Here is a 25,950-nt window from a genome sequence, read left to right as displayed (position 1 = left end):
TAAAACCATCTCAGGATTCAACCTGGAGCTTTTGCCCAGGATGTGGTTTATCTCGTGTGTCAGTCTTCACCTCTGAGTGCTGTGAAGAGCAGACAGATGAGCAAGAAAGGAGACCCTCCTGCTCTCACCCATCGCTTACCTCTCGACGGCCCTGCGGATGTGCGCCATCCAGGAATTCCTCTCCTCTTTCGAACTCGTGTGAATTTCATACATCTCTGGTCCCTTTAAGGAAGCACTAATTAAGAACATTGCCTTTTCCTCATTAGCTACCTCTCTCACAATCAGCTTTTGCAATGAGATAACTGGTGGCTTCGAGTCCTGTAAAACAAAATATAATTTATTGCACTACATTATATACATTCTCTAGGGTTTGTGCTTCCTCATACAGAGCCATAACATTCGAATGCTATAACTTTATTGCTATGGCCTCTTCACATGACACTTTTGACATTGTCATTTTTTTACTCATCAACCAGAGTCTCTGCAATGAAAACAATGTCATCAAATAAACTACAGCTCAAAGATTCACCTAATGCTGCTCAAGGAGAAACAAGTTCACAGAATCCCAGAGTGTCAGAGTGCCATTAGAATGCGGCTCTAATGTTCATGTCTTGAAAAAAAAAAAATACATCCAAGAAACCACTAGTTTCTGTTACCAGTTCTATTGAGCCACAGCTGAACTAGATCAGGACAAAATGCTCACAGTGAACTGCTCTGAGGACACCTGTGGAAATGCCCTGGAAAAGCGAGTGAATCCACTGAACGTTCTAGAGTGGAACAAGCACCAGAATTGCTTCGGAAGAAGTGATTCTACGATAGCGGGCTGGTTCATTAACTTTTCTGAACCTACCATAACAAGTCGTTAACATTTCTAATTGTATTTCTTCTGTAGTTACTGTCACTTGCATAAAATACTCCAAGAGAAAGTATTAAATAAGGAGAACAATACCTACCACTGACGCAAATGTGTATTTTTGGTCCTTTTCTTGTAAGAGCAGCAGTACATCAGTCAACAGGACTGCCAGAATATCTGCAGGAACAGAGAAAAAAAAACACAAAGGCAGATTTTTAAAGCAGGAAAACTGGTCCAGACTCCAAACCACTTGATTTAAACTTAAATTTCCTGTGGGTCAGAGAACAGCTTGTCAACATTTGCAATACTGGGTCTGCTATGGCCTTCCACTTGGGCTGCCCACAGCCTGCGCTTGTGCAGAACCAGCGCAATACAAATCGAGCTGATTTAAAGCCTGAAAACACCTACATGGGCACCTTCCATATCGACTCAAACACTCGCGAGGGAACATGTCCCCCTCAACAGCAGAACCTTCTGGAACTGCACATGTTCACAGTACCACCTACTCCTGGCTGCATTTTATGGGCCGTTGAAGCTTCTCCTTGAACAGCTGAGCAATGAAGCTGTTAAAATATTCGCATGGATGCTGGTTTGATTGTTCTGGCAAAACAAACATTTTGGAGAACTAAGGTGTCGTGGGGTTGACATGGCACAGTTTTTCGAAGTGTGAAGCAGAGCTCGCACAAGATAATCCTTCTCACAGGAGACTAAGTCAGGATGACTCAAGCCTTGTCATCTGAAGACCTCCCTCTTGAATTGGAAAGCAGATCAGGCAGATAATAAGCAAACAGCATAAGGAACTTATCATGCACCATTATAAAGATGCTTATTGGACAAGCCAAGAATAGAACAAGTGCTATTTCCTCCAATATCCTATTAAACAAGCAGGTTATTGTCATCTTATTTTATACTCAATCGATCAAGTAATAAACAGTTACTAAAAAAAAATAAAAAAATCTCTTTTTTTGGTTGAAATCTTGTTTCCCAGTTGTACTTTAGCCCATCCTGCCCCTTTACCTTTGAGTCGCCCTGACGCAGCCTTCCAGTACAGCATCCCATCCAGCAGAAGCCGCCTCCGTCCCATGTCATCCTTCCGGAAGAAAAGCCCATTCTTGCATTTCCCAGAAGATTTGAGCTCCATTTTGTGCATAATCTCTTTCAGGCGCTGCCCCTTCTCGCACTCATTTACCATGGCGTCTACGTGAGTGATCGTGTCCTTAATTAAACTAAGGGCTTGGGTGAGCTCCTCGTAATCTCTAGTTCCAGCTAAGAGAAAGAGTAGCAGTCAGTCACCTCTTCAACTCTGGAGTGCAAGACATGAGCCACCCAAACACAACTGAACACAAAAAGGAAAGACCACGCAAAACACAGGAGAAAAAGGATCAGCAGACAACCGGGAGGCTTCTAGAAAAGATCAAGCAACCTACCTTCTGTATTCTGAATAATCCGTTCCACCAAGACCGGGTACTTGGTGATGCGCTGGGTAACGAGCAGGATGCACTCCTGAACTCCGAGTCTCCTCACGATGGAACAGTTGCCGATTTTCTAGAAAACAAGGCAGACCCATCACACCATTGTATATATTTGCTCTTCTAACTCCTCACCTCTCCATTTGCACATTTTTCTGTCTCAAAACATTTTCCTACAAAATCTCCTGCATTCTTTTACAAAGGCAAAATTCCTGGTAACATGAAAAAATGGATTTTACTACTAGAAAAATATTGTAGGTATTATTTTTAACTACTATCAACTAAACCTGGAGCCAAACAGAGCAAGTTTCAAGCCTGAACTGTTCAGTTGCCTGTTTGTCGTTCCATCGGTTGCCCAGGACGGAGGTGAGGCTGACCGGTCCATGGTTCCCCGGCTCCTCCCTCCTGCCCGTTTTGAAGCCTGCAGTGCCATTCGCTTCCCTCCAGTCCTCGGGCACCTCTCCCGCTTCCCAAGACTTGGCAAAGATGAAGGAGAGCGGCCCAGCAATGCCCTCAGCCAGCTCCCCCAGCACCGCGGGTGCATCCCATCCGGACAGATGGTGTAATGGGCAAAGCTGACTAGGAGTACCTGCTTTTTCTATAGTAGTTCACAAACAACATCTATACTTGCTTTCATTTATTATCGAGCCAATTTCCAAAGGTGGCCGCAGTGACAGAGCCACGAACAGAACAAATACTCTGTTCCCCAGCCTCAAATTTATCACCTGTTAATTGCGGCTTTGTGTCTAAACAGCTCAAAAGATCTAAAACACAAGAAGTCAACACCTCCTCAAATAACAAGAACATGCTTTGTAGCCTGCTCATTCAAATTTAAGAGACCTTTAAGTACAAAATAAAACCTAAAGCAGCCAAGTGTATTTTGCACAGTCAGAACAGGAGATTTCTGGTTGCTGTTTACCTTTATTAAGTTCTGGAACTTCTTATTGCTTTGGAGCAGGTCCTTATAGTGACCAACAGCTTCATTGTGGCCACAGCAGAACACGCCATATTTTTCTTTCATTCTCTCCCCATTTTCACCTGAAAACTAATTGGAAACAGAAGAGTGACAGACGTGAATCATGGAGAGCAAACCTGCCTCCTCCACAAGCCCCAGGTGTAACACGGTTTGATGGTAACTGGTGTTGAGACATTTCTGCAATATTTCAATTTCTACTGTACCAGGAATGATAAATCTATTCTGTGTGACATATGAGAGCTGGGGATGCCACAAGATAACCCGGTATTACATGATAGCGCCATTATGAGCATGTAAAAAAACATTTCTGGGCCTCTGCACTTAAAAATATTGAGAAGGGTAAAAGGCGAAGGGCAAAAAATGGTCATGGTATATGAAACAAATCATTGTGTCTGCTCCAGAGCAGAATGGGTGCTACAGCGGCAATGAGTTCAAAGGATCTTTACTGCATTTTTAAAAGGTCAGAACCACAAAGCTCAGCATTAAACGCAGGAGAGCCAGGTATGGGATGGACACCAAGACCGTGTTACCTGACTGTGGAAAGAGACGAAAACCAGAACCAAACCACGTGCAGTTACACATCCCACAACATGTATACACACTTGCCTGAAGAACATTCAATGAATGTTTCATGTTATTTGTGACCAGATATGTTCCTTGAGTCTTATTCACACGTCACACTGGGAGGATAATCTTAAATCCAGTATTAAATCAATCTTTACATAACGTAACTTTAACCTTATAGTGAGCTTTTAGAAATTTAACAGTGTCGACAACATTGGTAGAATTCAATTCACACCTGTTTCACCAAGAGGTCTCCAATGTTCTGGATTATGTAATTCCGGTCACTGCCTTCCTCCAGAGACTCCTTGCGGCGCTCCTTCAGCTGCAGCAGGAACTGCCCGTGCATCTCCAGCAGCTCGTCCACACAGGGGAACAGCTTGTTGATGACGGCGTGCGGGAACTGCAGCTCCTCCCGCATGGCCCTGCAGTACACCCTCAGCATGATCTTCAGCGTCCGCACATGGTGCATCTCAGTCTGCATCAGCTCTGGCCAGGGGGAAATACAGCAAATCATTAACACGCTGTGCAGCGACCGGAGAGATACGAACCGGGAGGCTTCGGAAGCCACCGTCTCTGCACCACCCTCGTCCTCACCACGATCTTTGCATCACTGATGGGAAGTTCGAGAATTTGCCCTGTTAATCTCCCAGTCGGTGACTAAACCCACCCATTTAACGACATCTCCCGGTTGCAGTGGAGCTGTTCCCTAATTGTACGGCTGGGTTTTGCTGCACCCACAGGCACACTGAGAACCATGGGCTGCACAAAACCATCAACAGGAGACTTAAGCACACAGAGAACTGGGGGATTGGACTGGATGACCTTTTGAGGTCCCTTCCAATCCCTGACATTCTGTGATTCTGTAAGAAAGGTAACAGACTTGAAACCAGACTTGAAAATCTTCACTCAGTTTTAGTTTTCAAGCACAGGTCAAAACGGGAGCCAATAAAATTCACCACTAATGCTTTGTTTCTAAACAGTGGCACTCTGAAATAATAAAAAAGTTATAAGAATAATAAATACTCTTACCATAAATGACATCTTGCCTTTTTATAACATCTCTCTTTTGCCTTTTTACATAAGGCTGCTCCACGGCGACACTCCAAGACTCTGCCTCAAACTCATGAGCGTCTGTTTCTATTTCACTTCGGAGGGACACAGAATACGCATCTAGACCAAAAGCACATTCAGTTTCTATCATTATTAAATTGTTTCTCACCACATGCCTCATTAACATCATTACCGACAAGAGTGAAAACACTTCAGTGCTGATTTAAGACTGTGTAAGACAGCACACGAGAATCCCGAAGAGCACAGCAATTCCATACCTTCCAGAAAAATGGAGTCTGCTGTTGAGGGCGCAAGTGACACAACGTCCTCCGACGTCTGCTTAAATTTTACAAAGCCTGAATCACCTTCATCCATGTCTCCTGAAATTAGTCTAAATAGCCAAAGAAATTAGATCAAGGGACCAAAACAGAACATCAACATTTTTTTAAGTGGCTTGACAAAAAAAAAATACTAATAATCCACCTACTTTGATAAGCATCTTTCCTTAACTATAGTGCAATTAACCAGATGAACATACAAAAGCTATCCTTGTACTCCAGCAGGCAAATCAATTCAGCAACTCCATCACTTAAATGTTACGGTTTAATCAGAGCAGCACGAGCAGGTACGTGGCTCCTGGTGTGACACTGGAAAAGGCACCAGCTGGTGACACGGCCGGTTCAGGGTACAAAGGGCAGTGGCACTAAGGGGGAGCAAACTGCGGCACAGAAAAGCAAACAGCTACTGAACCAGCACAGAGCTTTGAACTGGTGCACTATTGAACCACGGCGTCCTACCGTTCACTACAACGCCGTCTCCTGCGCTGGCAGAACCAGCACCACCCGCAATAACTGAGCGCAGAAGAGACCACTGCATTTCAGCAAGTCTGAAGACAAATATACCCACAGAAACCATCATCTAGACAGATAGATACTGCCCAATTTTATAAGATACATCTTTCTTACATAGTACAGAGAGACTAAGGGCAATTTAAACAGACAACTGACATTCATTTCCCTGCACTGTAAGTTTTCAGCATTAAACGGCACGACAAATCTGTTCTGTGCTTGAAAGCAAACGGGAACCCTTGCTTCAGTTCTGTCGTTGGTTTTGTTTTCACAGGGGTGGGCAGCAGAACGCAGCGCGTTAGACGAGCAGCAGCTGACTTACCCGAATCTATTCACGGCCGCAGCAGCGTTCAGCGGAGACGCGGAGTTTCCTCGCTGGGCGATCGTCATGCCGAGGTTCCGCGGCAGCACCGGGGTGCCATCCGGCCCCAGGAGGAGACTGCGCGGCTGCTCCTTCAGGGAGGCGGCTAGAGAGGCAAAAATGGAATTGGTGCTCAGAAAATGAGGCGCACACTGCAGGTCGGCGGCTCTCAAACCTCGCTCCGAATGAGGCCGGAGGACAGACAGGATCCTGGACGTCAGGAGCTCGTTGTCCAAAAAAACGTTCTCGTTCCATCTTCTCGAGAAGGAACCACAAAAAGACAGCTCGGGATGAGCTGGGATTGTGTTGCTTCTGCCGCTGCTTTTTGAATTTGTATTCCCCATGCTCGGCACTGGCTGCCCTCAGACCCGGCACAGTAAAGTGGCCCCCGAGATGCGGTGTTTTTATACCACCTGTGATCCTTCTAGAAATGTAAAGCTGCCACTTAACTTACTGTATTGGCTAAATCAGCAGGTCTGAAGTGCAGGAAATTGGTCCCTACTGTGCCTATTTAGTGTGGAAATTGCAAAGTATCTTCTCCTTTAGTAAAACACCAGAACCTACACACAATTATTCACACCCCACCGTATAAGGGCACAGAGCATTTCATGGCAAACGAGAAAAATCTGAGATCACGTAAAAACCACAAGTTCTTTGCAATGCTTATTGCTACCCCGTGATTTATATCTGCAAGCGCACACACTGAATGGAATAGATACCAGAGCTAAATTTAATTTTAATACTGCAGCTTTTTGATGCTTTTTAAATCTAGACAGACTGTGAACTGGAAAGGTATTTAAAACTTTAATCACTGTTACACAATACGTGGAAGCCTGGAATAGACTTATAAAAAATGGATACAATTATTTAGCGCTAATGTCTGTAATGAATGATAAGGAACAGGAGACAAAATATACCCTTTTATGAAACGCACTTCAAGGAAAGCAAAGATGAAGAACAGGCGGGCAATGTGTAAACCGATGGTTCTCAGGGTGCTTTTGAGGACATGGGGCTGGAAGAGATCTCAGGGATGCACAAGGGCAGGTTTGTCCTACCCCCAGCCGAACTCCCCTCGCCCTCGATGTGCCCTGAGGCTGCGTCGGGGTCTGCAGCTCCAGCCATTGGTCTGCATCACCAATTCAGTTTCTGCTGCAGGAACACGGGTGTCCCCAGCCCCACACGTCCCCTCTCCCACCTGCACCCCGACAGTGGCCCCTCCCTGCGCTGCCGCCCCGCTCAGCCACACACAGCCGCACCCAGGCAGCCGCGTTTCTGCCCAGAAAACAGGTTTTTCCGCATTTCTTGGTATCCCATACCCCACATGTGCTTGTGTCTCATTCAATCTTCCCTGAAAGAGTCGACTAGAATCGTATTAGTGCTGCAGGGGAGGCTTTATCGATGACATTTAATAGAAGTTATAGCACCGCATCTTCTCCCGCTGGAAATACCTCTCCTGACACCTCTTTGGGGCTGAAATCTCTTGGCTACACGTAGGGCGCAGTCCCAGTCTACACCAAACTGGGTAAACTGAGTCCTCCTCCACCACCTCCAAAGGAGGAGACTAAATAGACATCAGCAAGATGCGGAATTCTTAAACAAAGACTTAATAATAAATGCCCCCCCAGTTTCCATTTGGGGAAGTATTGCAATCATCAGCCATCAGGTTGTCTTTCTGTGCTCCATGAGCCAAGAACATCAAGTTCTTTTTCACAAATCTAAAAGTCTCCAGAGGCAAAGCATGGGGAAAGGAACGGGGGACACAACCGACACAGCTTGTACCTTCCTTAAAAGGCGTTTCTCTTTTATGTTGACACAATACAGCTGGGCACTGCAGTCCGCAGTGTTATACCGCGGGTAAGGACCCACAGTGTCTGTGCTATCAGCTCTTCCTTGAACTTCCAGCTTCTGCTTCTGACCATGGAAAACAAGCCCGGGCTGCCAGCAGAGCCTGCGCCACACCAAGCCATTTTCTGGGTTCAATTAGCAGTGTCTGCACACTGCTGAGAGCCCCATCGATCCCCGTCACCCTGCCACACAGACCAGACTGCGTGCCGCAGAGCTGCTCCAACCACAGCCCCACAGCCAACCTTCCTATTTTCATTATCCCTTACTGTTTCCTATTTTAGCCCCTGCGCTTTCCCTTAAACGCACAAAAACATTCTTGGTAACGCAAACAGCTGCTTATCTTCTCCTTCTTGATAAGGATCGTTTCATGAAGAAATAGACCTCGCAACGCAAGTCAAATGATACTTTAACAGAGGCACATCACAGAATCCCTAAACATTGATACGGTCCCCCCTCAGTCTCCTCTTGTCCAGCTCCAGAGCCCCGGCTCCCTCAGCCTTTCCCCACACGGGAGATGCTCCACTCCCTCCAGCTCTAGTCGCTGTGAATCATCTGAAAGCCCAGCAGCCTGCTCTGTTAATGCAGACCTTGTAACATCCACCAATTAAAATGCCATTTAAATCATCCACCCGTGGCCACAATGGTCTTTCCAGCAGCAAAAAGCTATTTCAAAGCCTATGCTGCAATGGAGCTGCTCCTTCTTCTTGCCTTTTTCTCCCAGATCCCTTCTCCCACTTTGGCTCAACCAAGATTTATGTGCAGAGCATTAGTGCCAGCTTGTCTTAGAGATTTCTAGCAACCACTAGCTGCAGGCAAGTTTTAAATAGACAATTATGGAAATCTGATGTAAAACAAGGTTCACAGTTCTAGTCTTTTCAGAGGCCAGAGAATAGACAATCAATGAAAAACGAGCTTATTGATCCCTTTTCACCATGATATTTTGAGGTTACAGAGCAAGAAGGTATAAAGAAAAATAAAAAGATAAAGAGATAAAAGCACACAGGAGATTGCTACGAGCCTCCAAGCCATTCCCAACAGAAAAAAAATGAAGCCATCTTATTAAAAGAGACCTTCTCTGTACTTCAATAACACACTGTGTATAGCCTTTAAAACATATTAAAGAAAAAAATACAATTGAACAGATAAGCCTTGAGCACAGAAATCATTCTTTAGTACAAACCTGGGGAAATGCACCGGGGCGAACTCTGTGGAGATCCAGAAGGTCTGTGCTGCGAGTCTTTCTGCTACAGGAAAAAATACAGTGTTCTTACACATACAGACCAAACTCAAACTCCAAACTGACGCACGTTTTTCCTACCAGAGCACTACCTGTAGTGAAGCTGTACACCGAAACCACTAAAGATTTGACAGAGCAACTGTTTTGATTTATTTTCAGTTTCCAGAAGAATGGCATATAGCCATTAACACTTTGTATAACCGCATCGAGCATAAACCAGACTGAAATAGAACCAAAACTGACATTAACAGCCAAATTAAAGCTATGATCATAAATAATTTACTAAATGAAAGCAAACCCTTTGTGTAGAGTCTTCACCTACGCTTTGCTGACGTTCAAGTTTACAGCAATACTAACTAAACCAACCCAGCCAATTTCAACCCAAATTCAGACTGCCCATTTGAAACTGCACCTTTGGTAATCTGGACAACTTTCTCCTTCTTACACATGCCATTGACATACAATTTATCGAAATACAGTCTGTAAGAAATGGCTCTGGGTGTGCTACCGTCCCCCCTGTGCTCTCTCCTGGCGTGGTTTGTCAGGGCTGACACAACCATGGAAGTTCAGGGGACGGCAGAGACTGGAAATCAAAGCACCAGAGCAAGGGAAAACTTCAGTTTAAAAGGAAAAAGCACAATGCCTCGAGAAGTTTAAAAGGATATATCAAAAAGCCCATAAGAACATTTCTGCCCTCCAAAGAGTCACGTTCTAAATCACCAACAGCTGAAAGCGCTTTCTCTAACCTCTAATTGCCCAGGTTTGAGCTGTTCTGCTCTCTCTCCCCCTCACGCTACTCCCTATCTGCTACAGTCTCTGAAATCCCAGAATCCCAGAGTGTGAGGGGCTGAAGGGCCCTGGAAAGCTCATCCCGTGCAATCCCCCCATGGAGCAGGAACACCCAGCTGAGGTTCCACAGGAAGGTGTCCAGGCGGGTTGGAATGTCTGCAGAGAAGGAGACTCCACAACCCCCTGGGCAGCCTGGGCCAGGCTCTGCCACCCTCACCCCAACAAGTTTCTTCTCAAATTTAAGTAGAACCTCTTGTGTTCCAGTTTGCACCCATTGCCCCTTGTCCTATCACTGGTTGTCACCGAGAAGAGCCTGGCTCCATCCTCCTGACACTCCCCCTTTAGATATCTGTAAACATGAATGAGTCACCCCTCAGTGTCCTCTTGTCCAGCTCCAGAGCCCCAGCTCCCTCAGCCTTTCCTCACACGGGAGATGCTCCACTCCCTCCAGCATCTTGGTGGCTGCGCTGGACTCTCTCCAGCAGTTCCCTGTCCTGCTGGAACTGAGGGGCCACAGCTGGACACAAGATTCCAGGTGTGGTCTCCCCAGGGCAGAGCAGAGGGGCAGGAGAACCTCTCTGACCTACTGACCACCCCCTTCTAACCCACCCCAGGTCCCATTGGCTTCCTGGCCACAAGGGCCCAGTGCTGGCTCATGGTCACCCTGCTGTCCCCAGGACCCCCAGCTCCCTTTCCCCTACGCTGCTCTCTAATGGGTCATTCCCCAACTTATACTGGAACCTGGGGTTGTTCCTGCCCAGATTCAAGACTCTACGCTTTCCCTTGTTCTATTTCATTACATTTTTCCCCGTCCAGCTCTCCAGCCTGTCCAGGTCTCTGATGGCAGCACAGCTTCCAGTGTCACCACTCCTCCCAGCTCGGTGTCACCAGCAAACCTGCTGACAGTCACTCTGTTCCCTTGTCCAAATCACTGATGAATATATTGAATAACACCGGCCCCAGCGCTGACCCCTGAGGCACCGCACTGGATACAGGCCTCGACTGGAGTCTGTCCCACTGACCACAACATCATCAACACTTGCAGGTTAAAATAACTGAAACTCCCTCAAGTGTAATTAGTTATGAGGAGGAGGAAGTGCTTTTCAAAACCAACACCAGAATAATAATAAAAAGACAGCAAGGCAGCTATCGCAGGCGCCACTGTGACAGAGATAAAACATGAACAGCTTAGCAAGATACAAAGTTCATCACAGTTCAGAAATCAAATTGCTTATTCTGCATTGCTCAGCTTATAAACTAGAAACTAAATGTTGTAAACGAATCTCCCTTCACCCCTCACACCCTTCCACCAGCTTCGAGATGGCACAATCTACTAAAATACAGCACCATAAAATTCAGAGGTGCCACATAGTTCAATTATGCTCCCCAAAAAGGTGACGGGTTTGGGCATTCTTCTAAGGGTTAGTCACGCTTCTCACCGACGCAAGCAAGGGTAATTTTCAGTATTAAACGTGCCACTTTATTTTCCCTGCATAAATTGTCATAAATTACTATAATGACAAGTTAATAACTAGTCGATGTCTTGAAGATGTAGGGCAATATTCTGTACCCATGTAAATTAAAACACTCGCACTAAATTAAACATACTATGTCAAGCACTGTTATTATAGAAGAAGAAGAACTTACAAAACCCACCTTGGGTCTGATGCTGCTGCATTCAGCCAGCAAACTCTTGCAGTTCTTATGGACATTCACTGCACAATCTGAAACACACACCAAAAAAGTCTGACATTATTCTTGCCATTCCCATCTAGGGGGAGAAGGAGCGGGAAATGAAAGACCTCCTAACTTGGAAGAGATGCAGAGTAAGCGTAGGTGTTTCAGGGAGCACCCCTGTGTGTGTTTTGTTCTTTTACACCAAATGCTCAAGGTTTTCCAGTGCGACTCAGAATCACTGACAATGCAATTCACACAAACAAGCACAAGGAGACACTATTGAATGTGTTAAGAGTGTTCTGCTTCATCCCCTTTAAGCCAGAGTGCTGCTTCCTGCCCTGCATCACAATTCAAAACTGATACCGTTCAAGAAGGCACCGACTCATTGGGCTCCATACAAATAATTCAAACCACGCCGCAGACTCAGAGTATTACCGCTTTTCTAGCTTCACAGAGGAATTGTTTCCACATAAATCAACTAAAGCAGTTCCCTCTCAGCCAAAAGCCACAAAACCATTAACAGGATAGTAAAATCCAGTCTCTTGGTTTTTTCCTTATAATAACTACTGCTTGAGAAAACAGGATGACAACTGGTAGCGTCAAATATTTTCTGCAGTCTTTACGCCCGTCTATAAAATAAGATCCACCAGCAAAAGCAGAAGCAGGATACCAGCAACTCAGACAGTAAAGGACACCGGGATTTCTTTCTTCCCATATCACAGAATCCCAGAGTGTCGGGGGTTGAAGGGCCCTCAAAGCTCATCCAGTGCAATCCCCCCATGGAGCAGGAACACCCAGCTGAGGTTCCACAGGAAGGTGTCCAGGGGGTTGGAATGTCTGCAGATATAAGACTCTACACTGTATTTCAGGCATGTCTGTGGAAAGAGAAATAGAACAAAACTGGGAAGATGAACACTGTGCTTTCTAGAGAAAATCTTGTTTATGTTTAAAGAACAGCGGAAAAACTACTTCAGGACTGTTCCTCCAAACGGAGCCGCGGCCGTGCCCGGCGCCAGCGCTGCTCCGCTGCTCTACGGCTCCGGGTGATGCAGAGAAACACTCACTTCTAAGTGTCTTCCATAACTCCAGTAAAAGTCAGAACAGGAGCAAAATGCTCACGTGGCCTTAAACACAAATAAATCAACAAAGACGTAAAAACAAGACAGAGAAAGACTGAGTGCACAGCCCCAGAAGATACGCAGCTTCTACAAGTGTGGGAAATAAGAGGAGAACATTGCACTTGGAGTACCTGCCACACACAGAACCTCCACAAAAACAATTCCCTCCCATAACTTCTCTCTCATTTGTCATATTTCTACCAATACTGTACAAAAGAAAAGGCACTATATCTAATTTCCACCACACACGCCTCTGCAGATGCGTGATTAAAATGTATCCAAATTATTCACTTGCTAAGGCTACGCAGAGGATAACAAACGTATTCGCTCTTTCGGCATTGATAAGGCCTCTGCCTGTCACCAGAAAAGGAGGATTTTGTTCAAAGACAAGGCCACAACAACAACCGACTGGTGGACAAAGGCCCCTTTCCCCTGAGACAAAGGAGCAAACTGTAGGCCAGAAATCAGCACACAAAAGGAAATGGAGAATAAATTCTCCGTGACGTTGCGCAGGGTTGGATTCGGGTCCAGCTGCTCCGGGACGGGCTCCCTTGGGGCACAGCGGCGATGGGGATACATTCCCTGACCAATAATGTAAAACACACCTGCGTATCTTCAGGGATTGCAGTGGATAATTCTTTCCCTATTGATGATCATTAGGAGCAATTCTACTTCAAAAGCCTGGGTACTTTGTTAAGCTAATTGTGAAAGGGATATCAACTTAAAAATGTATTTCAATGTTAACATCATGGGCTCTGTTGAAGATAACCGCTCATATCAGTCTTGGTTGGTGTATCTAATGGTTCTGGGTGTTTCCTATGCTGCTGAAGGACTCTTCACACAGCAGGAGAGAACATACTAGAAAACATGAAAATGCTACAGAAAAGCCTCAGAAAACTGCAGGTGAATCCAAGGACTCTGTTCTCTTAGAGACTATTTGAAAAGCAATTAACGTAATGATTTCCCGGTGGCATTATTTTTGCCCACGTAACAGAAGAGAATTTTGACAAGTGACAGAAGAACCAGCTTGTTTTGCAAGCACCCTTAACTGTACAAAATATGCTCCAGCTTTCCCTTTTCAACACACTTTTGCAGCCAGCGCTGCACCAAGTCCATTCCAATTACGGATTAAAACAAGCATTTGAACACTAGTGCATCTGATTGCTGAGAACACCCGTTAAGCCGCCTCGGACGCGGCTGCTGGAGCCAAAGCTGCGACAGCGATCGATAACACGGGACGCCAAGAAACACACCACAGTTCTGCTTCTGGGATTAAACCTACAGGTTTTGGGATAAACCGAGAATTTTGGAAGCATCACATTGTCCCACATCTGCTCACCAGGGGACTGTCACTGAATTGCTCTGCATGGGCCAGAGGAACTATTGCTCAGCAACCGGCTGGCACAGGGGCCTCATCCAGCAGAGAAATATTTAAGACCAAGCGGCTCGTAAACATCATAAAAGATCCTATTCACAACTGAGGATAATGAAATTAATACCTGGTGTAATAAAACACCTTCTCTTATTAACGAGATGCTCTCCCAAAGTCTCATGGAAAGCAGTTTACAACTCAAGAGAGCGTTATTGGCCCTGGCGTTACGACGCCCAAAAGCATCACCCGATTCCCGGGATGCGCGAGGGCAACGAACTTTGCTGGAAACGGGCACACGTTTTCCCTCCCGGCCGAATCCCTTCCAGCGGATCAGACACTGGTCATGTCCTATAAGTGTCTTCCAGAATTGGATTCCAGGACAAATCTATGACTCACCAGATATTATGAGTATTATGACCCTGACCTTTGGTCTGGAACGGCACTGCCCAATAAAATCACTCTTTAAAGGGCATTTGCGAACAGCGAGATCTAACAGACAGATATGCTGGGATGGAACTAAAATTGAATTACTGGCTCTTTTTTTTCCCCTCAAGCATATGGCTTTTTGATGTTTTTTAAATGACGGATTAAAAAAACCCTTTAAAACAGTGAAGTTCAGACAGGGACTCCTTTTAACAGTGACTCTAACGATACAAGGAGCTCAAGCACTGTTTTAGTGCCGGGGTTATATTCACCACCTGTTAAATCCAAGCAGCTGAAGAGAGACACGGACAAAATGGTCTTCTTGTGAAACTAATTTTTCTGCTTTCAAACATCCAATGCTTCAGGGATCAAAGAGAACCTCTTCCCTTTCTCCTCACCCATACAAGGCAACTCCTTCCTCAAGCCGACAAACAGCTTGCACACGAATGATTAATACAGAATATAACATCTGAATTCATCCACAGAGACGGACACCAGCTGAGGAACTTTACAAAACTACAAAGTGCATGATAAACCTCCCAGGAAAGAGTTTCAGTGCAACATGGAGAAGTTTCTGTGTTCGGTAAATCCAGGTCAAGTATCTTCAGGAACTCGGAACAGATTTAACTTTGTCCTAGTGGCTTTGGTGACCCGTGTATACTTGTTTTGCTAATTGCCTAATTGTGTAGAGGCAGAAGCCAAAAGCTGGAAGGGTGCAGGGTGATGAGATACTTCACATTCTGAAACAGAGACAGTCTGTGCGAGAGAGCAGCACCACTAAATTATCCATCTCAGTGTCCCTGTTACAGCATTCCTCTTTGTCTCCAAAAACAACCTATAATTACCCCCGTATCTGGTTTTATTGTCAAAATATCAGACAAACGGGGGATAGGGTCGTGTCATTCCCAACACCGCAAGTCCTCGTGGGCTTGGAGTTTTCTTTAAACAGAGAAACCCAAACCAGAACAAACAAACAACTGACGTTTCTTTTTTTAAAACAATGCGAAGTAAAATTAGCACATTATTCGAGAAGAAATCCGAGTACCATTTTAATTCTCTCACGCTCAACCCTTCCCCCACTGTACAGGAACGCTACGGCACTGAAGCAGCAACTATGACAATCATAAAAGGTATTTAAAATATCTCATAGGTAAACATTAGGTGGAACTACAACACACCGTGTCTGATGGCTCCTGTTTGAGAGCCATGTTTTCTTAACCCTACCAAAGAGAAACTATTACCTCACAACTTTACCAACTAAAAAAAGCCCCCATCTCTGTTAAAAAGGGAGCAAGAAGGAACTGAGAAGCAGCCATTTCTTCTCTTGGTTTTATACAGAGGACACACATACTACAGTAACAAAACCACAGCACAACATCTTCAAACAACAGTCAGTCGTTTTGTTTATTTATTAGAGCAAAACCCCCAAATACGGTACCAGAAACACCCACAAAGCTGTTCCAGCTGCGAATCGCTCCGTGTTTCCCAGCGTGTCCTACCACGGTTTCCTTTCCAGCACAGACAGGCTAAGCCTACAAGCTGATATTATCTCCCTAATATGCCAGGACGGTGGAATATTTTAAATAGGTCAGTTATCACAATTGCGAGTAAGGAAAAGCTTTCACCATGTTTTTTTCTAATATTCAAGCTCTTTTTATGTCCATCCCGGGCTTTTCTCCCTCCTGCAGCCCCAGCGCTACAGTATGTGCGTAAGGGACCCAGAACACCAGACGCAGAATTTAATTATTACAAACATAAGGATGCTCAGACACGAGCCGAGGCATCAGGTGAACCAGTTTCACATCGGGCTGCATCAGTTCGCTTCCCTAACGCCAACGCAACACGTTACCTCCTTCTTTACTCCCTAAAAGATAAACCCAGGATCTCCACAGGCTGTGCCCCAGTTTAATCCCCAGCAGGTAACCTCGGGCCGGCAATCAGCCCGGCGGGATTTGCCACGGGAGGGAAGGTAAACCCGCTGCCCCGGCCGAGCTCGGGGCTCCTCGGTACCCGACGCTGCCGGTTCCTCCAGAGCTCCCCGGAGAATCCCCCTCACCGCTGGCACCGCGGAGCCCCGGGACCCCGGGGAAGCGGCCGCGGCCCGGGAAGGGGGTCCCGGGGCCGGGAGGGGTGCGGCGCGGGGCCGGGGCTCGGGGAAGCCGGCGGGCGCGCTGACACCCCGCTCTCTTACCGGACTCCCCGGGGAGCCGCCGGCTGCACTCTCGGTCCCGGGAGCCGCCGCCACAGCAACAGGAAACACCCGGTGTCCCGGAAGGAAAAGGGAGATGGACGGGGCTGCGCCTGCGCGCCGCGGCCCGGCCGGGGACAGTGTCCTGGGCCTTGTTCCCTCAGGGAGGGCACGTCTACCCCCGGCCCGCACCTTGTTAAGGAGGACACATCTACCCCCTGTCCTGCACATTTCCCTCAGGGAGGGCACATCTACCCCCGGCCCGCACATTGTTAAGGAGGACACATCTACCCCCTGTCCTGCACATTCCCTCAGGGAGGACACATCTCCCCTGTCCCGCACGTTGTTAAGAAGGACACATCTACCCGCTGTCCTGCACATTTCCCTCAAGGAGGGCACATCTGCCCCTGTCCCGCACATTGTTAAGGAGGACACATCTACCCGCTGTCCTGCACATTTCCCTCAGGGAGGACACATCTACCCCTCTCCCACACATTCCCCCTCAAGGAGGGAACGTCCACCCAGAGTCCGCACATTCCCCGCAGGGAGGGCACATCCACCCCCGTTGCGCACATTATAAGGGAGGGCACGTGAACCCCAGCCCGTGCTTTTCCCTCAGCCACGAGCCACCGGCCTCACCCCAGCGAGGGTCCCAGGCCACCGGGACATGGGAACCGCTCCGGCCTCTTTCCCCCGAGAGCAGCCCCTGCGCAGGGGATCCCCTGGGGACCCGTCCTCCATCAGGCCCAGAACAAAGAACAGGCCCTTAGCGGATGGGATGTAGCATCCCGAGTGACAGCTTTGCGTGTTTGCGCAGCGCCTGGGACTTTCTCTAAATATGCAATTTGTTATGAAGAGCCGGGTGGGATTTGCCATTCAAAATGTGCTGAAGTGCTTACAGCCGCTCCTGCCCGAGCCTTCGCAATGACCCCTGCGCAGACAAACAGCAGAGGCAAAGGGGAGTTTCTCTTTGCTATCAGCAGTTTCATGTATGGACTTGTACAACTACATTGCTTGCTGGAAAAAAAACCCTTTTTCCGGTGAACCAGGCCGCTGAAATACAGGGGAGAAAACCAGAAGAGCTTGTGATCTAACCTGACCTCCTGATCTGTGATTCACTCTGGGAATTCACGATCCCGATCTCCATCACAAGCTCGTCATATTTTAAGTCACGCACGTCCAAGCTGCCTGTCAAAAATGCAACACGCAATTACAAAACAAACTTCCCTCTCCAAATCCACCCTACGGCTTTCCCACAGCTTTGAAAGACCCTGACACCCTTTGGGCTGGAAATGTGCTGAAATCCCGGACCACCACGGGGCCAATATTGTCTCTAGTTTCCACACTGTGACCTGTTTAATTGATTATTTTTTTTTCTCTTCATCTTATCGTTTCAAGCTTTTCAGAAACGTTCCGTTTTGTGCTACTTCTATACAGGACTAAGCACAATAAGATCCCAGTCGTTTATTAGCGCCTCGCAGCACTACAGAGAAATAATCACTAAATAAAGCAGTTTGGGGATAAACTGTCACTTTGTGACTGATTAATCCTTAGACACTTCAGACTTTGTGCTTCGCCATAATATAAAATAAAGCACTGCAGATTGCCCAAGTGCAGCCGCCGCGGAGGGGACGTGCTGTGCTTGTGCTGCTGGCCCTGGGGCACCTCCGCGAAAATGAGAGCGAAATCTGGCACAGCAACCAGCTCAAAGGCGCCGTAGCTTAGAGCTAAACAGAGAGTCTCACCGACTTTCTAATCCTGTGTAATTCTAGAATAACAAAAGATTTCTTATTGAACGAGCTTCAGGTAGATTACAGGTATGAAAAGAAGGTGAAAAGTAGAAAAGAAGGAGCGCTGAGAATAGTGTATTCTTCAGCTTGCTTTTCCAAAACCTCTCGAACTGCTGAGAGTGCTCGGCAGGGCCAGCTCTGTGTCAGCAGACTCATCGCTCGGTCAACGTTTCCTCCGAAACTGGCGCTACAAACCACTTTCACGTTTCCTTTAGATCCTGCTGCATTGCCTTATAACCGCACGAAGCCCCAGATATCGCAGTCGCTCTGGTTTCACCCGCTTTAGTTGGAGTCCTGTCAGTAATCGCTTATTCCGAGCAGGACTCCCAGTCCATTTCTCACTGTCATCACGTTACAGCAGCCAAACCTCCTTTTCCACCTCAAAATAAAAGCTGTTTGTTGGTTGCGACTCTCCCCAGAAATGCAAAGTTCCAGGCTGCCTGCTGCTTTTCGTATTTCTCAGAACTCTGTGTGTGCTATGAGCAGAAATTTCAGGATAGAAAGATCAAGTCATTCCTCCCTACGATAAGCCAAAGCTGTTCTTTCCCATATCAGCTTGTTGGTGCTGCGCTGGGCATCCTGAACGCGAAGTGTGCAGGCAAAGGGGAATCTCACACACTGAATTTCCAGTCCAAACCAAGACCCATCCTGGCCTCTCCTCCTTATGGATAAAAAAGAACGGCTGGGGGATGTTTGCCTGACAAACTGCAGGGACCTGTGTCCTCCATTTACCCACAGAACCGCTGTGAGAAAGGGAACGGTTCTCCAAACCCTTTTCACAGCAGCCCTGGAGACGAGTTGTTAGAGCAATTTCTCCCCGATGAGCCCGTCTGCCGCAGCGGCCAGCGCAGGTCAGCCCAGGACAGGCGGCCCGTCTGCTGTCCAGAGCAGCGCGCGTTGTTGAGTTCATTACACTGAGCACCTTCTCTTAAAGACAAGGAGTTTGAGCCTACACAACGCTTTGGATGCATCTGTAGGTTTTCCTTGTGAAGAGGATGGTTGATCCGAGGTCCCTGTGGGGGCCAGGGCTCTACCTTTCACATAAAGCCATAGAGATGTAACTCTCAACTCACAAAGATGTAAAGAGCCAGCTCTAGCCCAGTGCCCAAGCCCAAGTGGCCCGGAGGGAGGCGATCCTCCCGCCGTCTGTATTCCAGGGCAGATCTTGGCTCGCCAGCACCGCTTGGAGAGCTCTGCTCCTGTCAGGGCTTTCCTGGGACTCATCTCACTCCTCTTGCATAAACTCTGCGAGCATGTTTATAAGAGAGGATTAATTTAGGCACAGAACCTTCTCCACCCTTGACAACAAAGGCTCAAGAGGAGCTTTCTTTATTTCCAGGTGAACAATAAACTTTGAGCTGTGAGTCTCCAGGTTTATGTAACGGTGAAGTCTGGGTGGCCGCTGTTGCTGAGATGGCGAGCAACCGCAATCATTCCTCTTTGTTTTCCATCCCTGCCAGACTGCGAGCGTCACATCTGGGAGACTCTGGAGCCGCAGAAGCTCTCCTGCATGTGCTGACACACAGCATGGCCTCCTGCCCCTTCCCCGGGAAACCTGTGCGTGTGCTGTGAGGATAAATCAGAGCAGTCGGGCTGGAGAATGAAACAAGTGCCCACGTACGGGCCGCCTGGCTGCCTGCCCGCCTCACAGCCCACGTGCGTGTTTCTAGCAGAACAATTCCTTACTCTGGATTAAAAACGTAATCCCTCCTGCTGTTATTACACTTTCTCTAATAAGAAGAGTTCTCACTCTTCTCTTTCCTCACAGCCATGGAAGCCACCAGACTTCTTGTGTCTACTGGGCAGTGACAAGTTCTCATGCTTCCCAACCATTGCCCCATCCATCCTCCCCCTGCTTTCAGCTCATCCCTTTCTTTAACCACCAGATTTCCTTTTCTTATTCTGAGCCTGGTTTGTCTTCTACCACGCGGTGGTGCTGCAGTTAAAAATACCACGGAGATAACAAACAGCAGCACCTGACCAGAGGATGGACCAAGAGCTGGCGCGGGCCCAGGGTGCGGGGATGGCGAATGGGAGTTCGTGATGAGAAAACAAGAGGAGCAGCCAAAGTATCCTCAGACCCTGGCAGTGACTACAGCCCAGGCTGGCAGCTCCCACTCCTGAAGGATGGGAAGTGCCACCGGCTACACAGTGGCCCCGAAAGTTGCTTTTGCAGAGCCCCATCAGTGACCTGTCAGGAGACCAGCACCGCTCCTAGAGCAATAACGCGAGTGAGCGATAGCAACTGTCAGCGCGCTGCCCAGGAACGGCTTGCCAAGGTTTCAGCCCCGTGTAATCCAAATATAGGCACCCTCAGGCCAACAGCTGTCACACAGCAAGTCCCAGATCTGACCACAGACGGGCCGTTAATTTTAATGAACATCGCAGAATCCTGCCCAATTATGCAGCTGCCACAAGGGGAACACGCGCAAACGAGCTCTGCCGCCCACATTGTCCCAGGCAGCTCACCCTGAGCGGCCCAGGAACCCGGAGAAGGTGTCAGAGTCCCGAGCACATCCTGGTTCCTCAGCCTTAGCAAGACTCGAGAATACAAATTCCTCATGGAAGGGCTGAGAAACAAGCTAAGGCTGCAAACAGAGCCCTGCAAGGAGGCTCCTCGGAAAGGACCAACGAGGCACAGCTCTGCCTCCTCCTGCAATATTTGGGTTCTCAATATCCACAAAGCACTTGCTCGTTCAGCTCCTCGCTTCCTACTCTTTGCTGTGACACATGAAAGATGTTCAATAACGGGACCTGTGGTCCTTTTCAGTTTCCTTCCAGCTGCCCTGAAGGGAGAATGTGCTTCTTGCAGCACATGTCCAAGGGCAGCCGGGTTGCTTGTGCCCCAGGAAAGTTTTACTGACCTTAGGAGCCTCTGAGAGCCCCTCACTGGAGAGCGAGCAGTGCTTGCGGGCACAGGGGAGAGAAAGAGAGCAATTTTCCCGTTTCCAGCAGGTTTTCTCTTCCCACAGGCAATCCCTTGGGAATTAAAATGCTCGTCAGTGCCCTGAGGACCTGCCCCAAGGCAGAGGGCCGGGGTTTGTCCCTCAGCCCCAGCCATGCAGTGATGCCACAGGCAAAGCATGAGGACAGAGCCCCACGTGTGCCAGCGAAGGAGCTGCTGCCATTCCTGTGCAAACTTACATCTGAAAAGCAACGATCTCACCCGTGCAAGCTCTGGGAGGCACCATTTGACTTTTGCATTAGTTGATAACGTTTTGGATGCTCTAGAAATCCTTGTGCTGGTGCAGAGGGTGGGTGCTGAGCTGAGACGCTGCATCTGTGAGAAACAGGCTAAAAGATCCAGCTACATGCAGGCAGCAGGGACACCGGCGTGGGCAAAGCAGTGCTGTAAAAAGAATTATTAGAAGTTGACCTGAATTTTCCTTGGGGGAAAGAGGCAGGAAATGGTCAAGTGGCCAAAGAAAACGAGGATAAACTATTGCCAGGCAGGATTTAGAGATAGTTTAGAGCATCTGGAGAAACAAGCAAGCCAGGCCGAGCAGGGCAGTGGGTACGGCCAAGCCAGGAGAAAAGTGAAGCAATCCAGAAGGCGACTGCAGCAGAGGAAGGGCCGGGGGGCCGGGGCTGAGCGGCGCCAGCCGTACTCACTCAGGCACTGCAGACCACTTTTATTCACAAGGGCTTTGGCACACAGGGAGCAACTGGTGCAACTGGAGAAAACCCCCGGCACAAGCTGGTGCCCATTGATCTCTTTCCACCTCTCTTTTGGTTCCTTCACCTCTTTCTCCTTCTCCCTCTCTTTTGGTTGCTCTTTGTTCTTACCCTGGAAGGAGAGAAAACCACAGCTGCGTTACAGACCTCGCGCTGCCCCACACGTTCCTTTCCCCACTGAGAACAACAAGCTGGTGCGCAGGAAATACAGCGGGCGCCCTTGTCCCCCAGCTTTTGGGATGGTTGTGCTTTTCCCACACGCCTTCCTAAGGCTCAGGACAGTCCCTCTGGGACAGGGCTGTGTGTGACGAGGGGACACGTGTGTGCCGGAGCAGGCTCTCCTTGTCCCAGCCGCACACCCAGGCTGTCACCCGGCCAAAGCGCCCCTCAGCCAGCCAAGAGGAATCCAGCTCCAGCTGCCTGCTCGCTGGGGCCCAGACCCCCTTTTTGGCCTGAAGGATTCAACAATTCCTTCTGCAGCTTCAGCACGTCTCCCTCACCTTATCCTTCTGCCAGGACCCAGTGACCCGGCTCCGCAGGGAGCTCAGGCGCCGCATCACCTTCGTGCCTTTCTCCGCTTTGTCGCTCTTCCCACTGTCCTCATTTCTGAAACAAAACCAAAACCAGCTTAATTAAGGGGAAGTTAACTGGCCAAGCCTAGTGCAGGGAGGTCACTGATGAAGTTTATCTGAAGCATTTATTTTGGGACCTCACCCCCAAGCTTTCCATCCCCTAGAGGATCTGACTCGGTGTCTGTCATGTCATGTCATGTCACGGCCAAAGAAAGTGAGGATAAACTATTGCCAGGCAGGATTTAGAGATGGGAAATCTCTGCAAATAAGGAGCTGAGACGGAGCGGGGCTTGAAATCAGCTGTCCTGGGGATGAATGTGTGTGGGTTGCCAGCTGTGTCACTTACTCGTTAGACAGAAACTCAAACCAGGTGAGGTTCTGCTGGGAGGAACCGCTGCCTTCTTGCACACGAGCTCTCTGCTTCGCCCTGCGCGGGGAGAAGGCGTCAGACACACGGCACCAAGGCTTATTTCTGAAGATGGGGTGGGAACGCGTTCAGAGTTACGGAAGAGGCACGTGAAATGCTGCTTCTGCTTGCGATTTTACCCAAGTTTTACTGGAAAAATGCAGCCGTTCTGGTACCTTGGGGATTTTTCCCTCACGGGACCAAGTGTCACTCGCCCCACGGGTCCCAGGCAGAGCCGTGACCTCCCCACCCTCATCCCTCTCCCACACACACTCACCCATGATATTGTTTCAGCTCCTGAAGTACCTGCTGGACAATCAACCTACCAGGGATGGGGCAAAAGAAAAGTGAGAGGTTAGAAAACATCCTCGCGAAGACATTCTGCACCCCACAAAGCACGGGGCGCTGGTCTGCGACCTCAAAACAGGCAGGACTGACAATACCTACACGTGGTCTGGGGATACATGGTCCTTCTCCAGCATCTCCAGAGCAGGGGGTTCAACACCTGCAACACAAAACGCTCTCAGTAGGGATCCTGCTTGGCCTTTTGCAGGGCACCGCGTTGCGAGCTACACGACTGGGCAATATGAATCTTGCTGGGCTACCACTCTGCCTTTAATGGGGAGGGAGAAGTGCCAGGAGCAGTTAGGGAGGCAAAAGCCACCTCACTTTTCTGTGCTACCCCTCTGTTCTCCAGCGAGTATTACACTAACTTCTGAGGATCCTGCTTGCAGCTACAGGGCCGGAGCTGCCACCAGCCCAGACACCCTCCCCATGACAGCCAGGCCACTTCCCCGGCTCTTAACGAGTCTCTGTATCTTCCTCCAGAGCAGCCCTCACAGGTGAGACAGGTTCATCAGTCCAGCAGCAGGGAGCAGGCTGAAATCAAGCTTACGGGTGTTTTCTAAGGCTCTTCAGTGCAGAAACCAGAACATGCCGGCCCTGTCCCGCAGCCTGGGACCACGGAGGAGGGAAGGGCAGAGGATGGCTGGGCTTGCAGAGCCTACATCTCCAGTGTTTAATCTGCTTCATCACAAACGCCTTGGAATAATATCATACTGCATAGGCAGCCTGCACGCACCTCGCACGGCTGGGACAGGGGTGCTGGAACTGGGAGGTGTCTGAGGGGACGCGACGGTCGCGCAGGCTGGTGGGACAGACTTCGACCTCAGCCTCTTCCCGTTGCTGCCGCATTCCTGGAGAAGTAAAAAGTCATGGACATCTTTGGTGTATCAGAGCACAGGGTTAGATCCAGGCTCAAGATATCACTGCGAACAGGCTGACTCCGCACCCCTTCCCTCACTGCGGTTCCTGCGGACCTCCCGGCGTACCCAGCTCAACGCTGGCAGCAAAGGGGTCCAGCCTGCAGCTGCCACCTGCCTGGGTCACCTTCTGCACCCCAGCCTGCCCCCGCGCACTCACCGCCTCCTCCAAGCCAGGGCTGACCGCGAGGGGCGGTCGTAATGGTTCTATCTCCACTTTGATCACCACGCCGCCCCCGCCGCTGCTCCAGGTTTCCCGTTCCCCTTTGGGCAGCTGAAGGGACACCCGAGGCTGCGGGCAGGACTGGCTCCCCTTCTCCATGTCCTCCTGCTCTGGGTCGCTGCCCATCTCCGTGGCATCCAGGCTGAACCTAATTCGAGGAAGAGGAACAAGCCAGTTGAGCAGACCCGTCCCATTGTGTGGCAGAGCCCCTGCAATGTCCTGCCCTGGGGTGGACAGGCCTGAAGAGCTCCTGCAACTGGGACACGGAGGCTCTGGGACAAGGAGGCTCTGGGACAAGGAGGCTCTGGGACAAGGAGGGTCACCACGGCAGGCACGTGGCAAAGGAGATGCCAGGAAGTGTCGGCCTGGACACCAAGTCCTGAGCCTGTTCAAAACAGCTTCTCTGGCTGCCATCCGCTAGTCCACGAGCTCCTTGGTCAGCCGGGTGTTTAGTGCCCGCCGGCTCTCGCTGATCTCTTAGCAACCCCTGAGACTGAGCAGCCACCAGCAGCCGCCTGGCCCGCGTGGGAGCTGCTGCTCCGCTCCTGCCCTGCAGCAAAGCCCCTCCGCGCATTTAGAAACGGCAGGAGTTGTCGTTTATCAAATCATCACTGTGGCATCGTGTCATAAATCCTGTCCCCACCGGGGCGCAGCTTTGAGGAAGGAAAAAGCACTAATTTTCTGGGAAATGAGGGGCAGCTCAGCTCCCCCAGTGCCCCACGGTTTCCCGAACACCAAGTACTGTTGCAGTGCCAACAGCATAGGAGCAAAATGATGGATAGGGCTCAGTGGAAAATCTTACTCTCTGCATGGGTTCTGTCTGCAGATCGCTGTCACTTGGTTCTCCTGCCAGAGACAGGCGTCAGGAAGCATTTGCTTAGGGGACAGTGGGTGGGTGCCCTTCCCTGGCTCCGTGATTAATCACCCAGCGAGGGGGCCGGAGGAGTCCCAGCCGCTCTGTGCCGCTGCTCGTGTGCCCGTTACACAGAATAAACTGTGAATGATCCGCGGCACATGGAACAATAGGGCTGAGAACCAAAGCTGGAGCTTGACAAAGAACTGCCAAGATTTCAGGCTGAGATAATTTTCGGGTACCTTATAAGGAGGGGAGATAAAAATAGTCCTTGCTGGCTTGCACCTCACTCCCTGTCACCCGGGAGATCAATACATTTGTCAGCAGGGAAAGGGATGTAGGAACCTGGAGACCAAGGGAGGCTCCAAGGAGCCATTAAACCTCAGTGTCTGTTCTTCC

General features: G+C 49.0%; 1 protein-coding gene across 8 annotated transcripts in view; it reads right to left on the bottom strand.

Annotated features, from left to right (window-relative positions):
* The window catches only part of ARHGEF18 (Rho/Rac guanine nucleotide exchange factor 18), a 44,678-nt gene that overhangs the window by 11,187 nt on the left and 7,541 nt on the right, over positions 1-25,950 (bottom strand). For 6 of the 8 annotated variants that reach the window (XM_082072101.1, XM_082072102.1, XM_082072100.1 and 3 more), the window contains exons 4-21: positions 24,636-24,846; positions 24,295-24,409; positions 23,661-23,718; positions 23,491-23,535; positions 23,154-23,234; positions 22,736-22,841; positions 22,173-22,347; positions 11,649-11,716; positions 9,147-9,210; positions 6,083-6,227; positions 5,191-5,303; positions 4,892-5,032; positions 4,098-4,348; positions 3,242-3,367; positions 2,281-2,398; positions 1,871-2,119; positions 954-1,030; positions 140-318 (exon numbers count right to left, since the gene is read on the bottom strand). In XM_082072101.1, coding sequence (XP_081928227.1) covers positions 140-318; positions 954-1,030; positions 1,871-2,119; positions 2,281-2,398; positions 3,242-3,367; positions 4,098-4,348; positions 4,892-5,032; positions 5,191-5,303; positions 6,083-6,227; positions 9,147-9,210; positions 11,649-11,716; positions 22,173-22,347; positions 22,736-22,841; positions 23,154-23,234; positions 23,491-23,535; positions 23,661-23,718; positions 24,295-24,409; positions 24,636-24,846 — 2,322 coding nt within the window. The remainder of the gene's footprint in view (positions 1-139; positions 319-953; positions 1,031-1,870; positions 2,120-2,280; positions 2,399-3,241; positions 3,368-4,097; positions 4,349-4,891; positions 5,033-5,190; positions 5,304-6,082; positions 6,228-9,146; positions 9,211-11,648; positions 11,717-22,172; positions 22,348-22,735; positions 22,842-23,153; positions 23,235-23,490; positions 23,536-23,660; positions 23,719-24,294; positions 24,410-24,635; positions 24,847-25,950) is intronic. The other 2 variants (XM_082072096.1, XM_082072099.1) reach the window with 2 other exon arrangements.

Source organism: Streptopelia decaocto (genome assembly GCF_964273445.1).
Source record: "Streptopelia decaocto genome assembly, chromosome: 24".
Lineage (NCBI taxonomy): Eukaryota > Metazoa > Chordata > Aves > Columbiformes > Columbidae > Streptopelia > Streptopelia decaocto.
This window is presented reverse-complemented; position numbering and strand designations above follow the sequence as displayed.